The following is a 20,115-nucleotide window of genomic DNA, read 5'->3' on the forward strand; positions in this document are numbered from 1 at the left end:
GGAGAGAGGAATCAGCCTCACGGTTGCTAGAAGAGCAAATCTACACTAACGGAGTAAGACAGGCAAAGTTCCAAATTACCTAGACTATTTTACCTCTCTATGGGCTGAGGAGGCAAGTCGGGCCTAAGGCTGTCTTTACTCCCCACGGTGGAGAGCAGGATCAGCCTAATGGTTGCCTGAAGAGCGAATCTATGCTAATGGAGGAGGACATGTAAAGTTCCAAACTACCAGACTATTTTACCTCCCAATGGGCCAAGGAAGCAAGTCGGGCCTAAGGCCTTTTTGACTGCCCGCGCCGAAGAGTGGGATCAACTTCACAATTACTGGAAGAGCGAAGCTGCGGTAAAGGGAAATGTGAAAAACACCTGCCCCTTAGGCAAAGTCATTAAGGCCTAGAATAATGGATACATGGTGAGGGCTAACAAAAGGAGTGTAAGCCAGAAGACTGCCGGCAGGCGGGGTCATCAAATGTTGGCTGAGCACTAGCAAGGTGGACTGTAAGAGGCGCTATGTGACAAACCCGCGTGGCCGAACTCCCCCTAGGCTGGCCCACAAAACAAAAAGAGAAGAGAAAAGTAAGAGAAAAAGAAGAACAATGGAAAAGAATGCTAAAAGGCATAGTCGGATATAATCAATAGAAGGTAATTTTTATTAATCATTGAAAGTTACAACATAAAACTACAGAGTTACAAGGAACAAGTTACATCATAAAGCCACAAAGCTATAAAGAACAAGTTACATCATAAAGCTGCAAAACTATGAGAAACAAGTTACATCATAAGGCTGCAAAGCTACAAGGAACAAGTTACATTATAAAGCTGCAGAGCTACGAGAAACAAGTTACATCATAAAGCCACAGAGTTATAAGAAACAAGTTCTAGTGTCCGACTATAGACCTAGACTGTAAAACGGCTAGATATAATCCAAGGGAACCAAAAGTCACCATTGTTCTCAAACCCATCTGAAACAGGATGAATTGAAAATCTCTGACAACAACGAAGATACCACCAAGAATTGAAACATCTCGAAATTGATTTCTACATTGAAAAGAAATTTCCGGGCGAAGGACAGTGATCACCGCAACCGAACTTGATCAAATCATATTTCCATGTGAGCAGGAAACAGGGATCTCCACCACTACGACGTGTCAATAACGACCGAGGTTACCTCGAAATATCAATAGGGATGTAATGAGGCAACTAATTTAGTCGTATGGTGATAGCCATCACCCAGGAGCTACCCGAAACCACCCACCAGCTGTGGAGAGGGAGAAGAAACTCTTGGAGGAAATGAAGACGCAGGGTGGGAATGGCTTCGAAGTCGAGTCCTGTAAGCAAAAGGGTAAGAACGAGTAAGGCACTATAAGCAAAAGGACTAGAAAGAGCATAAGGGGTCCGGGACCTCAACAACGGAGGATTGGCAAAAAGATTTACCCAAAAATCCACCCTCAGCAGGCGGGATCATCCATCACCAAGGCTGCTCGGGATTAGACTCTTCCCAAGGATGTCACGCCACCACAGAGACTCCTAATGCGGGGAAAAATCCCTCACATTCATAACCCTGAGGTCGCACTGGGGGTTCTAATGAATGTGAGTCTTCACCTGCTCTAAGCCTTCTTTATAACCATCGTCGCAGACACCACGAACATAAGACAACTCCTCTCGCAGACCTCGGATGGTAGCTTCACAAGCTTCAAGAACCAACTTGGTTACTTCCTGGGCGGCTTCTGCATCTTTCCTTAGTTGCCTTTCCTCCTCCAGGGTTTTTCTCCTCGCCATTGCTGACTCGTTAGTATTTTTCAACTTGCGTTTTGAGCCACTTGATCGATCGGTTGTCTGTGTCCCACTGCTGATGCAGCTCCTAGATATCAGCCTGCAGCCACTCAAGCTTTGACTGGCACTTGTCAAGGGACTGCTTCAGCACATCCCTCTCCTCAAAAGCAAGTGAGGCCTCAATGCAAAGCTCGTCGACTTCCCTTTGGGTTTTATCAAGTCGGCAAGGGCTTCCTCAGCTCCCTCTTTCTACTTCCACTCCATGGCCGCATAGTCTAAGGCCAATTGAGCCAGCGAACAAAGATTTCGGCTCTTGTTTCTCAACTCCAATTGGTTGTCCAAGATGAATGCTGCCAGACTCTCCAATCCCTATCACAGAAAGTAAAGTCAAAATCGAAGAAAATGAATAAGAAGAGTCTGAGGAATTTGCAAATAAAGTTTTACCCCTGCGAGTAGCTTCTGTAGTCTACCCTCCATCTCGCAAAGTCGGTTGGCGTGACCAGGCAAAGCGGTCGCCTGAAGATCCACCGGAACTTCTTCAATGACTTCCTCTCCCTCCCCCTCGTCAGGCACATTGGGCGCCATGGCTTCCTTGGCCAGAACATCAATCTTCACTGCCTTGACACCACCAGAGGGGGTGACATCGATCACGATGGCAGCCTCGATAGCGATGCCTTGGACCGGCAACACGGCACGAGGAGGACTCACTATCATCACCACCTTTTTGGGAGCCCTTGGGGCTGCTGGGATAAAAAGTGCCATGACAGACGGTTCCCCTGGAGGGATGGGGACATTATCGGAGTTGGAACGGGCAGGTGAGATCCTTTGGGGCTTCTTCCCCCTTCCTTCTACCTGCGGGCTAAGGGAACGGCTATGAGGAGGCAACGTGACCGGGTTTATGGGGATACCCTCATCAGAACGCAAGTTGGCTGGAGGAGCTAGGTATCGACAAAGGCTATCCTCTGTCAACAGAGCCTCCAAAGAAATGTCGTCCGGATGCGCCTTTACCCAAGCTAGAACGATCCCGAGCCTCAACTGCTCCTTCGGGATCTGTTTAGGGCGACGATTTGTGTCCCCGCTTACGATACCCCATATAGCATTCACATGAAACTATCGCTTGAAGGTCTACCAAACCAGGAACTCCCATCCATCGCTTGACAAGAAAAAGAATTTGTGATGGTATCCCTTCATGACAGTATGTCGCGCCTCCACCCGGACCAGCTCTTGAATCGGCTGGAAACTGTAGAGGTGTCGGCCCTTCTGCAAAACATTGTGAGTAATGAAGAACTGACGGGCTGTAATATCTAGGAAGTCTAACCCGACCTCCTCCAAAGCATGGTGCCAGATGACACAGCACGGAATGAGAATCTTTCATGCAAAGGGAAGAAGCTGAGCAGGCGCCAACTCAAAGAAGCCCAAAACCTCTCACACTAGTTGGTAGAACAGCGGCCTAAGGCCACAAGATAACATGGCGGGCTACACCGCTACTGTGGTGTCGTAGCCCTCGGAATCCACTGCTCCTTCAGCTGGAGGGGGCACCACAAACTCCACCTTCAAGGGGACCCTGTAAGTCACCCTCAACTCCACCAGTTCCGCGGGGGTCACCACCGACAACCATGAAAACCCTGCGAAGTCGTCCATAACGGAACCACTGTGGCCAGCAGTGACCTGCGCCACTAGAGGACCCAACCCGTCCAGTAGGGTGTGAAGTTTTCTTCAGAGCCATGAGTGATAGAAGGAAAAGCAAATAAATTTCAGGAGAAAAAAAGACAGAAACGAGGGAATGAAGAACTCAAACAGCAGAGCAAGGAGCTTAGAATGTAGAGTAAAAGGTAGAATGAGTATAATGGATTTCCCAACGTAGAGGAAGGTCCTTATATAGGCAGGGTTGACAATTGAGCTTCTGAGACGCCATAACTCCACGTAGCACCACTTGTCCCCCAAAGTACCAAAATCCCACGATTACCGCAATTGCTGTAGAGTATATTTGTTGATACGATGTGCAGAATTAATCGTTGCCTAACATGAAGTCATGATGCATAAATCGAAGGGGCATCATTCAATGTGAAGAAATAATTGACGCCATATTGCCACGTGGGTGTAATGAGGACGGTTGCTCGGCACACATCAAAAGAGGGCCGGGAGACCTAGCAAAGCGAAGGGTTAAGGAATGAAGAAAGAATTCCCCTCGAACCCGTCCGAGAGGACTTGACGGGGTAACTGTAAGGGAATTTTTCCCACTTCACAAAGCCCACTAAGCCTCGGCCCAATGCCCGGCTCGAGGGCCCCCATGTCTGCGTAGGTGGCGAAATATCTACCAGGGAGGAGCGCCAAATAGTTGACAAAACAGATCAGCCTGAAAGTATGCGGCCGATTTCAAAACCCAAAGACTTGCACCAAGCGCAATGGGAAATGCAGAGGGCCCTCGATCCATCGGCATCAAACCATCTAAGGCTCATATAGACCAGACGCGAAGTCAGGAAACTACGCCGCATTAATGGCATCGCTGTTGAGCTACACGCCACATTTATGAAGCCGTCGCAGAGCCACGGCATTAAAGAAAGTCTAACAACAGAAACAGAAAGGAAGGCACAGACTTTGTGGAGACAAAGACAATTTGCACCCCCCAACCCTGGGTATAAATAGCTAGTTCCGGGTATAAATAGCTAGTTCCAGGTACAAAAAAAATTCTCTGATCCTTAGACTCCTTTACTTATTTACAAGACCGCCCTGTCCTAGTTTGGCATCAGAGGTTCGCCGACCCCAAGGTCGCCCTGTCCTAGTTGTACTATTCTCCATTTTTTGCAAGCCTATTTCTAAAAACTTGAGTTGTCGGAGTTTTGTCCAAAGGTATACAAAACACGACGTTAACAAATAATATTAAAAAATAATAGTGAGTTAAGATGAGAAGAAAGTTGAAAGTTGAATAAAATATTATTTGAATATTATTTTTTAATATTATTTTTCTTTTAAGATTTGAAAAAATTAAATTATTTATTGTATCTTATATGAAAATTTAAAAAAGTTACAATAATTAAATGAAATGCAATGAGATAAATTGAGATGCTTTTCTGATCCAAATAAGGCCTAAATGTCATTTTCTATAGAAAAGTTATATTCATCCCCACACACTACATTGATAAAGTGTTAGAAGTGTATAATTAAGTTGTTTAAGTGAATGGTATGTTTAATCAAATAAGAGTTAAGCAACTTAATTACATATCAAATTTTAGTAACGGATTCCAAATCTATAGATGCCTTTATTTTGTACACAAAAGTTTTACATTTGCCTAAAAAATAATTAAATACTCATAACATACTTACATATGCTGGACATTTTTGAAAAGAAAGAAAGCAGAGGACATTATTGAAATTAAAGTATACTACGTCATGAAGGATGGAGGGTGAGACAGCCAACGCATGGTTAGAGCAGAGTGTGGGATTCTCGCATGTACGGTGCACGGAATGGAAAATAATGCTGAGTATTTCTACGAGCTGCGGAAATCAGGTGAAGTGCGCAGGACGTGGAGCACTGGACCAGCAGCAGAATCAAGCGGAAGAGGCCTCGTTTCAGTTGGGTCGGTTTTGCATTGCAGTACGGGAGGCAAAAACTGATTGTTAGTGCGAGTGAACTGGCGTGGAGGTGGTGCCCAGTTTTTCTTTGGTGCAGAATTGTTTTGTGGGGTAGATGGTGCCCAGTTTTTATTTCCTTTTTCGGTAGGCAATTTTTTTTTTTTGGTAGGAAGTTTTTGTTTTGAGAGCGGAGTTCTATTTCTGGGGTCTGTAGGATATTTTTGGTCTTCAGCATTTTTTTTCTTCGGTAGTTTTCGTTTAGAGAGAAATCAGAAATGTTGGGATTTAATATTTTTAAGTACTTTGCTAATCTAAAGATGATAGGTTAGATTTTTGAATAAATCTTCTTCTTCACAGCCCCAGCACACCTAACGTGCTGGGGTGAAAAAAAAAAATAGTTTTATGAAGGGTGTGCTGCGGCTTCCAGCTGATGCACAGCACATCCCTAGATTTTTAGTTTAGAATTTAAGGAATAATCTATGATTATTTATGATTGGATTTTCTTTAATGTTTTCTGATTTTGATGATTAACTTGTTGGATTATATTTTTAATTTGCATCTAGAAATGATTGAAATTATTTATTCTTGGTTTAACTCAGTTGTAGACGTAAATGTACAATTGATACTTGAACAAGTAACAAGACTTTGATGGTTTTCTTTCACTATTTTACAGTTGTTATATAATCTGTCAAGTAGTTTTATTAGGCTAAAAAAACTGTGGTTCATTACTATATTATCCGACCATGATTTCTAGGAATGAGAGAATGGTTGAGAGAAAATGAAAAGAGAAGTAAATCCATCATCAAATTAGTGGGCGAAAATTACATCACAAGTGTTTGTTTTATTGTTTCTTACAAGTTTAATCCAATTTCTATACATTTCCTCTAAATCTCTTGGTTCTTAGTAATTTTAGAAACATAGATTCATATTTATTTTTAGTTTTACTTGTGCTTGAACTTCCAAAACAGCCAATAAATTTACTCTTAATTTTGTCCACACTTCCTTGATAAATAGCTCTCATTTTGGTGTCGATATAGTTAGTGGTAAACTTTTGAAATTTATTTCTCATTTCTTACTTTTTTTTGTTCATTGCTAGATCTTTTATTTTAATATTTTCTTATCTTTTTGAAATTTCTTGTCACAAAAAAAGGGTAATAAGTTATCTTGCGAATATGAAATGTTTGCTTAATACTCATTGTCCCTGTGAATTCGATTTTGAGATTTACTTATGTATTACTTTGACAGCTTCTATGCTTGGAAGTCGAAATTATAAACTGATCACACACTTTTTTTCTCTTATCAAATATGTGGTATATTGATAATGAATAGAAAAATTCAATTAGTTTAAGAAAAATAAAACTATTTTTTTTAAATAAATAAAAAATAAAAAAACTATGATGATGAATGGCAAAGCTATTTTATATATTACCTAATGTTAGTTTTAGATAATCCTAGCTATTAGTTGAGAAAAGCGGTCGGTGGGGATATCGAGTGTCGGCAAAAGCAAAAATATTGGTTGGAGGGGAATCATCCGGGTCGGTGTTCGTATTAAAAATGAATAGATGAGAGAGAGTGAGGTTTTTGGACTAGGATTGAAACATCCGAATCTTTGGGTAAGCTTCTAGACTAGAAGTTCTAGTCCTTCTTGGCTCTTGCAGTCATATTTATTTTTAGAGATTTTTAGTTAATTGAATTTTAAAAAATAAGAGAAAAATATTGATTTTTTTTAAAAAATAATTTTTATGTTGGAGTTTGTGTAATTGGATACGTAACCTTCAAAATTTGTTTATAACATACTTTTTAAAAGTTTTTTGTATTTATATTTGTAAAAGTTATATTTATTTTTATAGTTGGATGATAATTAGATGAAAAATTAAAATATCATGTTTTTAGATTTTAAGATGTTTGGGTTGATATTTAAAAATATTTGAAAATTGAGAAATTTTGTGTAACCAAGATCAAAAGGTTTTGTTTATCTTTTATTTTTTAGTTTTTCTTTATAAGTATAGTTTTTTATTTTTATCTTTTAAATTATCTTACTCTAATTATTTTTTGATACTTTGCAAATCAGTTACCGAGCCCAACGATTTGATGATGGAGGGATGAGTTTAATCAAATTAACGAGACTTAAGAAAGTGAGAGAAAGAGGATGGTTAGATCAAGAAAAAGTCTACTCAACCTCCGGTTCTGGAACTGCACGCCACACTCCTGACGTGGCCGAACCCGGTTCGACTCTATCCTTCTCCACGTCACGGTTTACCCACGAACTGCCTCTCGAGTGGCTCTTCTTTCTCAGTCCGCACTCCTCACCGAGTTGTCCCCTCTCTCACCCTCGCTCGTTCGCACTCAAACAGACCTCTCACCCTCGCTCGTTCGCACTCAAACAGACCTCTCATCCTCGCTCGTTCGCCCTCAAACCGTTCAACTCTCCCTCTTGAACCTCAGTCACTTATACCAAACGCCTTCTTTCTCACCCCGACGCCATCACCCCATTCAGTCCCGAACCCTAGAAAAATTCTTCATCCTCTCACTCGACAGTACTATTCGTCTGGATTTGCTGGAAGATCTAAGTCGAAACCATTCTCTCCCTCCTCTCACTCGACGCAGTCCTCGACCGTCTGGACACAGGTAAGTAATTTTTTTTTCGAATTCATTTTTAATGTCTACCTTTTGTGTCAATGTTGAGTCTCTCCCTCCCTAAGTGTTTCTGCATTTTGTTGTGGGTCTGCACTTTAATGGGACTCACTTCTCAGTCGCAGATTTTTGAGCAAATTTTGAAGAAAGGAAAGGGACACTGATACAGACTTGCAGTTAACCCTAGTATTTTTTTTGAATATGGATCTGTTTTGGCGACTGCCAAGACATATGCTGGTGGCGGATTAGGAAAAAATTCTGCCTTTAAATGTGGATATATCCTATGTAGGTAGCACGAAGTAGGGCAAATTGTATTTTTTATTTTATTTAGTTTTTCCTTTGAACACTAGTTATTAATATCTCTAATATTGTCATCATTTATAATTATATGCTTATGAATTTCAACTATTTTGATCAATCAGTTTTAAGAAAAGCATTAAAAAGGGAGCAACCATGAGAATAATGTGATGCCCTCAAAATAGTTGTTAATTTTTGTTTTAGCTCTGTCAATAAACTGAGTGGTGAGAATTGAGTAGCAACAAAATTTGGTAAAGTATTAAGTTATTTCTTAGACATTATGTGAGGAAAAGTAAAAAAAAAAAAAAAAAAACAGAAATTGAGTTCACATCCACCATTATGTCAATAAGATCCTCTTGTCATTTATCTTATGTTTATATGTTAGGGATGAGAAAACCTGTAAGAAATTCATGAATAGAGAGAAAAAAATAAAGCTTTTTCATGGTGTGCCAAAACAATAATATATATCAACAGTAACAACTTGCAAGTAGTATAAGTTGTATAACCTTTTTTGTTAATTCAATAACCCTTATCAACCTTTTGGTTAGAAAACTAGATTAAAAAATTCGAAGTTTAAAAAACCAAAAGGCATGCATTAGGAAATTAGAAGCCTAATAACTTTTAGAAATTTTGACGGTTATCAAATATCGTCAAGAAAAAGATGATGTGTATAAACAAAAGCAAAAGCTTTGTGCTTCCATACAGTTTATATTTAATAGATATGTTTGTAATAGATATCACATCCATAGATATCTACTCAACATCCATATAAAACAAAAGAAAATTTTGGAAGATGTTTCAGTGTATGGTTGTTTATTTTCTCATGTTATTATTTTGTTTAGAGAGAATTCATCAAAATTCATGTCCACATCTAATGTAATGTAATAATTGAGTATTCTAGAAGAAAATCATGTCCTCCATTTTTTCATTTTTTACAAGAAAAAATCCATGATATCCATGTTACACTAAATTAAAGTAGTCTGAAAAACATGGACATCGTTGAAAATATTTCTCTGCTGTAGCATAATATATTGCTTAATCTTTTTAGAGCTAAAGCAGGATTGTGGGGTTGGATAAAAGCAGCAAACAGATCCTGTTGAAATCAGGATTGTGGGGTTGGATCTGTAAATTTCGGTAATTTTAAGTCGACTTAGTTTTATCTAGAGAATGAGGTGATGGTTAGCTTCATATAGTCGTTTTGGGAATTGTCTCAAGTACTATGCCTTGTTCTGTTTTGAAAGGCAGAAACTTTTAATAGGGATAGGAGATAGTACTATGCCCAGATGTTAGCATTCAAACTCATAGCGGTTGTTAGCATTTTAGCATTCATTTTATCCATGATGTAGATAGATTTTTATTTGGTTTGGAGGAAAAAAATAATCTTGAATTGATGTGAAACAGAATACATTAACTCAGCGTGTGGGTATTAATTCAGCACTTACACTTAAAGTATTTTTACGTCAATCATCACGTAGATCAACTATGGCATCGAGTCAATCATCATCATGTGTAGTTAATGATGTTGAAATTGAATCACCGAGTTGTTGGTGTGGTTTGAAAGCGCCATTAAGGATCTCCCACACCCACAAAAATCCTGGAAGGAAATTTTATGCTTGTCCGAATTATGGAACGGTAAGTCAATTGCAAACTTTTGTATTGCTTTAATGTATGTACAAAATTATTTATACATGAAGATTGAAATTCTTGAATTGTACACAGGAAGAAACAAGATGTCAATTTTTCATTTGGGCAGATATACTGCAATCAGTAGTATCTCAGAAAAACCTGATGAGAGATAATGAAATTCGAAAGAGGGAGGATGCTTTATTGTTGCGTGAGCATGAAGCTCGAAAAGAAAAGGACAAACTAATAGAGAGAGAGAAAATGTTGAAGAAGCAAGAGGACGAACTTCGAAGAAGGCTAGTAGAGAATAGGGTTGTACGCATTTTGTTGTGTCTATATTGGATTGTATCTCTTGTAATAGTTTTTGGTTGGTTATGAATGTAAATGTATCATGTTAGTTTTAAATGTAAATAGAATGATCGGATCCGAACAAGCGTATGATATATTATCTATGAATTCTAATTATGAGATGTACGTTCTCTTCATGCCCCATATATGTTGTCTCATATATGTGCTCATATTGATATTACGAACTTGATGGAGATTTTGCAAAGTCATAGAGATGGTGAAGACAGTGGAGATGCAATTGATGTTGCTTGTGTGCTCATATATGTGCTCATATTGCTCATATTGTTACTATCAGCTTGTTTCAAACCTTTCCCATATTGTTACTATCAGCTTGTTTCAAACCCAAGTAATGGTTATATTCCATGAAATAGAAAATGCTGGAATTGGTCTAGGTCTTTAATATTGGTTTTGACTTGAAATAAGAGAGTACTCCCAGTTAAGGCAGAGAAGTCTCACGCAAATGTTGATGAGTGGAGCACTCAGTGATTGTTTCCCAAATATACTTGACAGGTAACAGAAAGGAGCCTTTTATGATGATTAATTGAACTTAAATTCCCAAAATCAGTGAAATTAACACTGTAAGAAACATATACAGCCAAGTAATAACAAAGTTGCCTCGGATCAACTAATGGCTAAAACTAATGTGGAGGAAAAATGATTGGAAGAAAACAAATGAACATTTAATTAAATTTTGTGTAATCTGATTACAAATTGACCAAGTGTTGATAGAAATCAACACTTAAAAGCTTGTTAGCATTCTATGAAAATCCTATCAAATTTCTCTATTCATTCTTCCAAGCATACAAAATCAGTGAGAAGCCAAGACATTGTGTTTCGGAACCCGAAAATCTTTCCGAGCAAGACCACGGAAATGGATTTGGATTGGAAATGGGTTGGCTAGCCCACAACTTCTCAGCCGAGAGGCATGTCTTGAACATAAACATCCCAGAAAACTTTTACAGCAAACCCAGAAAACCAAGATGGTATGGTTCCCCCGGAACTTCCATCGAAGCTGCAAATCTATGCTTATGGGAGCTCGAGTGGCACCGTTTTCACCAGTTGGCTGGACGAAGAAGAGAAGATATCTTAATAAAAAAAGGTAAATCTTACTAGTTTCTATCCTATATAAGATTTTTTTAAACAAAATCAACATATTGAACTCCAAACTTACCAAAACAGGATGCCCAATTAAACTGTTCAAGACTGCAGATTTTCTACCAGCACCCTATTCAATTTGTGGCACACCAAAAAACAAAATTACATCAGGATCTCCCGACAATGAAAGCAGTATTGCACAGGAAAAGAGATGGTTACTATCGCCTCGCGTCTGACGGTTTCTTATAATTTGTAAGAATAAGTTAAACACAGTATTTCAAAACTTCACTTCTAGCCTGAAATTGAATAATCATATACATCTCACAGAGAATTTCAGGAAAAATTCTAGTGGCCATCAGCATTAATCCTCCAGTCAAAAAGTATATGAACATGGGTGAATTTCAAGTGGTGCCTGACTGCATATGAACATGATTGACTTACATCCCATACATCAGATAAATAATGCAAAATACAAAACATGTAGTAGCACTATGTGATGCAAGGACAGTTGTCATGAGAGGACTGCTTTGCTGGATGAAGTAAAGACTACAGATGCCATCACCAAATATGCATTCTAAGAAGAATATGGATCACCCACTTTGCTTTCTTACAGAATAGCATATATCATCAAGCATCATATATACAAGCTCTAGTCAACTTCAGAATAATGTTCAGAATGAAGAGCACCAACTACCATATTTCACCATGATTCCTCTAAACTAACCTTCTCCGTTTGGAAAATCTACATCTTACAGCATTCAAGTCAATTTAGCTTACCTTTGATTGGATATGAAGTCCATTTTCCTCGCAAGATTACTAGTTATCAGAAATGGATCTTATCCACTCAAGGAATAGCATAGAGCATACACACGATAGAAAATACCTACCAAGAAAAGGAATCCAATTCAGTCATAGTATAACTCTAATGAATTAATCATATGGGATATATAAATATTATGTACCAGAAGTTAGGATTATCTTACAATTTATCTCCAGCTGAGGAGTAGCTCTCCACCAGAGGTATCCCAAGTGAAGTTATTGTAAGAAACTTACCTGTATATCAAATACCAATGAATGAGAGAATAACCCAATGAATGAGAGAATAACCCAACTTCAAATACCTAATGAAGTCAGTTCCCACTTGCTGAGCATGTGTATTTGGGTTGAACTGAACTTTGTTAGGTGTTGAGGGGCCATAAAACCCTTCCAACCCAATCTCCACCAAGTGTTTTGGATCAATGCTCTTCACATAAACTGCCATTTCTTGTATCCATGCCTAGAAAACAGCAAAATTAAATCACTTCAAGGAATGAGGCAATGAAGAGAATCGTAACTCAAAGGCTGCCTAGAATACAATACAAAGTTGTAAAACAAACCTGTAGTGGGGTCTTCCTTGTAAGTTATATTTGTGAGTGTATTGATTCTATTAAGCACCGTCTATAATATCAAATCATCAAAACAGATCAACACAATTAAAATGAGTTTGAAATGTGCAAAAGATGTATCTTCACTTTTCCTATATAAGGATCAAGGCCAAATTTTGTGGAGTAAGATATATGCAACGCACATCTATCACTTGCTAATTTTTCAAGTTTGGCTAATATCCAATTTCAACAGAACAAATATGATTATGATAGTAGTGAGGAACTAGCCTTAACATGCGCCCTGTAGTAGCCCCGGAGAGTAGGATTGGAGAAGAAGTCATCGTCTCATGTTAAATTCAGGCCAGCAGCTTTTCCCCATTTCACATACTGTCCTTTGCCACCATATGCATCCCAGTTGTTACTTAATGACAATATGAGCCTGATCTTGTATTTCTTTGCTTCACTCACCACAAAATCCAGGGCCTACAACTCAAAACAGGAAATCCACATCAGTTATGAACATTTATCAATTGCTATTAATTTTTAGTCACAATTCATACCTTTTATGATGACATTGATTCATTCTATAACCAATGAAGCAAAAATGTCTATATGAATTCAGGCTGATCAGCAACAACATTTAAGGAAATAAAATCTTTGCTCAATCTCTCAAGGCAACAATCAGGCACTGCTGCTTTAAGAAGAAGGTGAAAACTACCCGCTAAATTTGCAGCCTGGAAAAAGCTGATACTACCTTGAAAACTTCCTTGTCGTAGACCGAAGGAGATTTCTGAAGAGCTCGCCACTGTCCATCGTTAAATGCCCAAGAAGTGAACATTAACTCTTCACTGTACGAGAACGTAATGAAACAGCATACAGTTTTTTTTGGAATCCCCAACCATGAAATCAGAATACTTCTTCTGAACAAGGCAAAAAACTGTTTCCACTTCAACCAAAAACATTCTACTCTGTCGTCCCATGGAGTAGCTGTTCAACCCCTGCTCGGGCATCCCAATATATTTGAGTAGAACTAATACTAGCACAAAAATTGTTCAGAGTCCTTCCACCCACGTGCACATACAAAAATGCCCAAGCTTCTACTCTATCTTCCACCACACTTCACAAAAGCCTGAGATCTCCAAAATATATATACAAGACTCAGGGACAATATCTATGCTAAGTTCCATCGGGCAAGCTTGGCGTAGCCTGAGTATATTGAGAATGTACACATTATGATCCGAGATAACATTAAAAACAGAAAATTTGCAATAACAAAAGGTGGACATAACCTCAGACCTCATCATTGGCCGGGCAAGCTTGTGTTAGAGTACTACACTGGGTTTGGATAACAACTTCCTCAACAGTAGCATCAACTTCTGACACCGGGAGGTCAACATTGTGTGATGTATCATCAAATAGATTTCTGTATGTCTAGATTGGAAAATAAAATCACAAAAAACTATTAGGAACAATATATACATGCATCCCAATATCTACACGTGTGTTTTTTTTAATGTAATACCTGTTTTTTTTTTCTCTTCCTTGTAGCCTTCTCGACCATTGGGACCTTTCTTCGTGTTGGTGGTCTCCCTTTCCCCCTGACAACGTGCGGGCTCAGTATTTTCTTATCCTTCTCGGCAACGGCGACCACGTTCTGTTTTAACTTTGAAGAACCGGACTCAGGCTCTAATCGTACATACTTATGCTCAAAGTCGTCCAACATATGAAAGAATGCATTGACATCTTCATCATTTCGAGATACACGCGTGGCAAATCTTAGACATCTTTGTACGACAAGCTCAGAGCGTCGTGCATCCGCATTGACCCGTGCATCATCATAACTACTCTTAACCAGTGTCTATCTTCTCTTTAAGTCTTTCCTCCATCGATCCAACACATATTTCTCTAGCAGCACATGTATGTACTTCATCTGACAGACCTTAAATGCATGCCTACAGAGAATTCCCCTCATCTCAAACAAGGCACACGTGCATTGAATTTCGCATTCGTCTTCATTAAAGTAAACAATGTACTTAACAATTTTGGACTGTCCATCAGGTGTAGAGATTTCTTCTAAAACATCGAAGGTGGAAATGCTACCTTCAGTGCCCACAAGTGAAGGGTTACATAAAAGCATCCCCCAAACCTCTGCTTGGACCTCTTTAAATTTTGCATTCGTGTATAATGACTGAAACTGCCTCTCAATCTTGAATAGGGATACACATGGGATTGTTTGGTTACAGGACTGGAAATCAGCTGTCGTCTCCGCCTCCACCTTCTTCCTCAAAGCATTGTCAAATTGATCGACAAATTCTTTCAATGTCGTACCGGAATGCACATAACCGTCGAAGAAGGCGTTCATGCTTTCAGACCGTTGGGTAGTGCTCATACCAGCCCAGAATACACCTTTCAAGTAAACTGGTACCCAAAATGACCTCTCAGCGTACAACCCCTGCAACCATGAATTGTCAATAAGGTCATAGTTATGAATTAACTGCCCCCATTTCTCCTCAAATTGTTCGGCATTTTGTGTATCATAGACTGCACTCATAATTGCAGTCTTCAGTCCTACGTTATATGCTGAGTGAGATTCCAATTTCTCCGGCAGTTTCCGCATTATATGCCAGAGACAATATCGATGTCTTGCATTCGGGAATACAATCTCAATCGCATTCTTCATTGCCCTGTCTTGGTCTGTTATGATCGCTGCGGGTGCCCGTCCATTCATGCATTCTAACCATGCTTCAAACAACCAGACAAAAGTATTTGTGTCCTCGCTTGATATCAAGCCTGCCCTAAGAGAATGGATTGTCCATGGTGGTTTACTCCAATAAAGGGAGCAAACGGCATCCCGTACCTATTTGTTAGGTACGTAGTATCGAACGTGATGACATCTCCAAAGTACTCATATGCGGCCCGACTTCGTGCGTCAGCCCAAAACACATTTCTAACTCTAAACTCATCATCCACATCCATGACGGAAACAAAGTCATCGTTCATTTTCCTCATTCTCTTAAAGTAGTCGTTTAGTGCTTCACCGCCTCCTTTACTCATTCTCAAGTATCTAGCTTTGTCAATAAAATTCCTACAGTCTTTCTCTTGGAAAGCTAAATTCTCAAACCCCCCAGCATCAGTCACAAGTGCCTGGAAATTTTTATTCATCCGAATACCCGCTCTGTCATTCAAATCGAGCATTCTCTGACTATATTCATCCAAATGTTTGTGAGATCTAAAAAATCTAGATTTTTGTGGGCTAACCGTACTGTGATTGTGAACAAGATCAACACTGGTCAACACCCATACCCCATTCACAAACCGAGCATTTATCTTCGCCTTACAATCAGTTTTTGTCGTTGGCCTTGGCTTTGACAAATTACTGTGGTTAGGATAATACTTGCCACCACGTGCACAGCCAATTATCACATACTTCGCACTCCCATCCAGATCTCTCTTCGTTCTTCTTATGATAACACCAAAACCCTCTTGTTTGGCGTATCGTTTGTAATAGTCTAAAACCTCTTTATCAGTAGCAAAGTGCATACCAGCGTTTGGAGGCTCAACTCAATTATCATCATCTGATACTTCATTCATCCCCTCCGCATCTGGCTCTATATTTATGTCGGATGAAGTTTCTGACAAGAAAGATTGCATAGTTAGAAAAATTGCATGTTTACTGTAATTAGTGGATGTTAACTGATATGCATGTAAAGTTAGACCTTCTAAATTCTGATCGGGTATAGAATTGGATGGCATAGTTGGCACACGTGGTGGCATCGCCGAATGCTGCATATTTCGAAATGCACGCTATTCAGTACCCAAGAATACAGAGGTACAAGAAACAAGGATAAAAATAGACTCACATGAACTACCTAAGTTGTATCTTCACCCCGTCTCAACTCTGGAGGCTCACTCGACAAAGGGGATGGCGGTGCCAGATGCTGCAAAAAATCTACTTTGTTACAATGACTCAACCTCACGCATTAAACAAAATCAATATCCATTGTATACTTTACCTGGCTAGGCCAAGCATATGGATGTGTATATGTTCCTAAGAAGGAAGATTGCATGGTTAGGAACAATATATGTATTTTTAATATAGTTAGTGGATGTTAACTGATATGGTTAAACATGTACCTCCTAAATTCTTTTCAGCTACAGAGGATGATGGCATAGTTGATGATTCACTAGGGCAATGTGGGTAGGGCATAGTTGGCACACATGGTGGCATCGTCGATTTCTACGAATTTTTCATAATGCACGTTACAAGATGTACAACATACGAAGGTACAAGAAACAATCATACAATGAGACTCAAATGAACTACCTGGGTTGTATCTTCACATCGTCTCAACTCCTCTGGATTACTCGACAGAGGGGATGACATGGTTGTTCCAAATGGTGGCAGTGGCAGATGCTGCAAAAAAAACTATTGTTAGAATGAATCAAACCCATGCAATAAAAAAAATCAATATACTAAAATAGCTTTACCTGACTACCCCAAGCGTACGGATTTGGATGTGGATATGGATATGGATATGGATTTGGAGGCAGCATATATGGCAGGTTATATGGATTTACATTTCCATAATATCCCTATAATATGAGAAATAAACAATGGATTAAGTAAATGCTAACAATATCTCAGGCTGTGATATTTATAAATAACCAATGTGTAACATACCTGGGTTCCTGAAATCGATGTAGAAGGTCTGGGTGGCCTTCCATCTTCCTCTTCGCCCATCACGCAATTTATTCAATATCTATTGATGAAACAATATTATATCAACATAAGAAATCCCACAACCTACATTCACAAGGTATAGAAGCTAAGGGCTGGAAAAAAAAACCTGCATACGTCCATCGTTACTCTTTCTAGATCGACATAATGCTCATGATATTTTCTACAATTATTTGGTTGATAGGTAGTCAAGTGAAATCACGGCAATTGAGTAGTTTTTTTTCCAACTTATTATTTATTGTTGCCTTAATGTATTCCCAACGGGATAATTTTCGCCGGTATAGAGTTTCTCAGCATTATTTTTCATTCATTTATTGAATAGGGATAAATGATGAGGTATCATCTTTCTTGAGCATTTTCAAGAACTTCTAAGATATTTTGGTTTTTTCATTGTATTTAGAATTCAATCTACACCCCTTACAAGTATAACATGAATTCTATTAAATGTTATATCAAGCAATTTAACAAAAGACTACTAATTGATACTTGAAAGAACAAACATTTCCATCTGAAATACATGTTTTTCTTTTCCTGGCAATTTTTACTCTACAGGATGATTGTAGGAGTCTCAATATTCTAATAGCTTTTTTTTTTTTAAATATAACAATCCCTTGCCCAAAAAACGAAAGGAGACACAGACCAACATATTGTAGAACTCAATGAACAACGTACAATGGGCTGTATCTAACCAAAAAATGCATACTTTTTAGTTACTTTTTATGTTCCTTGTATGATTAAATGTGCATGAACTAAGAACCGTAATGGGATTTAACCAATGACAAGTAATGATAAACACAGCCCATATATACATAATATGGACATCTAGTTCTCATACCTCTAGTATAAATAGAACTTCTTGTAAAGTGGAAAAAAGGAAGAAGCCATATTTGTTCCTTGCTTTTTCTTTTTCTTTACTTCATTTTCCTGATTTGATTTTGATTGGTTCAAGAAGTTACGACTAGGTCCAAAGTAACTGAGATTCAAATTTAATAGCCTTTTTGTTGCATGGGATATGGATTCCGATCTCGGGCCTATCCTTTTATATATTGAGGATAGATTTACACATAAATCTTATATGAAGTATATGTACTAAGTGATTAGTTTAATGTAATAAGTCAGATCCATTAAGTTATAAAAAGAGTTTTATAACTTAATGGATCATCACGTCATTAACTAAATTTGCAGAGACATTTAAATATTTAGTTAATTAACAGATGTCTACCACATGCAACTGAACATCGGATCCACCAGTTGTGTCTTCCAGTCCTATAGGAGCTGGGTATATATAGTATAGCCCTTTATCTAATCTAAACAACTGCACTAACATATTATTGCATGCTTCCCATCACACAGAAATTACATTTCAAGTCAAGCATAACATGCCCAATATTTTGAGATATTTTATTTATTGGGATTTAGAAGCTTGCGTTCGCATCCCACTGTGCTTTAAATATTTGTGAATGTATTCTAAATATCTGAGTCCGATTCATTATATATGTGTAGGAATATGTACATGTTTCTCTTTGCATTTCCTATGTTGTTGATAATCTTGCAGAAGCAAATGGGTGATGCCGTTTGGTCCTTATCAACTATTCTGACATGTATATATAAGTTTTGGCCGAATCAACCTATTGGAGGTTATGGCAGGGCAAACAAAGTGGGAAACTTTCAGATTTTGGAGGTGATGAATGAAGTTGAAATGAATGGTCAACATAAAACGCGCACAGATTATAAAATGAATGGTCAACATATAGCCTCATGCATAGCAATAAGGATGGCTTAATGGGACCAAATTGTTTCCAAAACTTTTCTTTTCTTTTTCTTATAAGTAAAAAATTCCAGAACTTGATTAAATAATTTATTTCTACTAGACAAAATAAGGGCCAAATATTTAGCATTCACAACCAGTTGACCACTGCTTGCAATACCGTAGGTGTCTCCATAAATATTTTCGGATGTTATCAACAACCCAAAACCTCCACAAAACACAGATCAAACAACATCAAATCGGCTCATTTCAGATGTTATCAACAATCAAAAAAATATACAACATCAACAACCCACAAAACACAGATTAAACAAATAGGAATGGATGTCCAAGACGATCGGAGATGCAACGAAAAGAGGAAAATATAAATTCATTTTATTTAATTTCTTACCCTTGCAAGACGACCTACGGTGGCTCTCGGCAGCAGCAAACCAGTGGAGGACTGAATCGTGCGGAAATGGTGAAGTTGAACAACCCGTACAAAAACTCAAAACCCAATGGAGAATATTTGCCACTCGGTGCCGCCGTGATGGAGTCACGCACTTCCGGAGTGATGGAGACGCATGGGGCTGTCAGAGGGTCAGGCCGGCGGCGACACGAGCTGGGGGAGTGGATGAGAGAACGATTCTCGCGGGGGAAGGATTTCTGAGCCGAACCAGAACGCGTACAAAAACTCAAAACCCAGTGGAGAATATTTGCCACTCGGTGCCGCTGTGATGGAGCCACGCACTTCCGGAGTGATGGAGACGCATGGGGCTGTCAGAGTGTCAGGCCGACAGCGACACGAGCTGGGGGAGTGGATGAGAGAACCGTTCTCGCGGGGGAAGGATTTCTGAGCCGAAGCAGAACGCGGGGGGGGGGGGAAATTGAAATAAAACTAAAGAAGAAGACGCACGTTTTCAT

At 38.9% G+C, this 20,115-nt stretch overlaps 1 protein-coding gene across 9 annotated transcripts; it reads right to left on the reverse strand.

Moving 5' to 3' along the window:
- Positions 1–10,857: 10,857 nt before the first annotated feature.
- LOC108989946 (probable mannan endo-1,4-beta-mannosidase F) lies at positions 10,858–20,058 on the reverse strand. 9 transcript variants are annotated; one of them, XR_004801407.1, is made up of 12 exons: positions 19,604–20,058; positions 17,388–17,466; positions 17,195–17,299; positions 17,031–17,120; positions 16,841–16,943; positions 16,720–16,754; positions 16,576–16,644; positions 16,423–16,489; positions 14,229–16,338; positions 14,003–14,129; positions 13,267–13,912; positions 13,000–13,189 (listed from the first exon to the last, which is right to left on the reverse strand). XR_004801407.1 is itself a non-coding variant. In XM_018963729.2 (9 exons), exons 2-7 carry the CDS (start codon positions 17,445–17,447, stop codon positions 16,576–16,578), a joined length of 462 nt encoding a protein of 153 aa, XP_018819274.1. In that variant the 5' UTR covers positions 17,448–17,466; positions 19,604–20,058; the 3' UTR covers positions 16,326–16,338; positions 16,423–16,489. The 9 variants fall into 9 exon arrangements, 3 of the variants coding, with proteins under 3 accessions (XP_018819276.1, XP_018819274.1, XP_018819275.1); XR_004801408.1 differs by having other exon boundaries at positions 13,461–13,912; positions 14,003–14,137; XR_004801409.1 differs by lacking the exon at positions 17,195–17,299 and having other exon boundaries at positions 14,003–14,137.
- Positions 20,059–20,115: the final 57 nt, after the last annotated feature.

The sequence above is a fragment of the Juglans regia genome, chromosome 4 (genome assembly GCF_001411555.2).
Source record: "Juglans regia cultivar Chandler chromosome 4, Walnut 2.0, whole genome shotgun sequence".
NCBI lineage: Eukaryota > Viridiplantae > Streptophyta > Magnoliopsida > Fagales > Juglandaceae > Juglans > Juglans regia.

Excerpts from the sequence above, each read along its gene's own strand:
- LOC108989946 (XM_018963729.2), bottom strand. The coding sequence starts at position 17,447 with ATGGGCGAAGAGGAAGATGGAAGGCCACCCAGACCTTCTACATCGATT. Across the intron at positions 16,755-16,840 it reads AGCTGAAAAGAATTTAGGAG|GAACATATACACATCCATAT; the intron begins GTACATGTTTAA and ends CTTCCTTCTTAG. Across the intron at positions 16,645-16,719 it reads CATATGCTTGGCCTAGCCAG|CATCTGGCACCGCCATCCCC; the intron begins GTAAAGTATACA and ends GATTTTTTGCAG.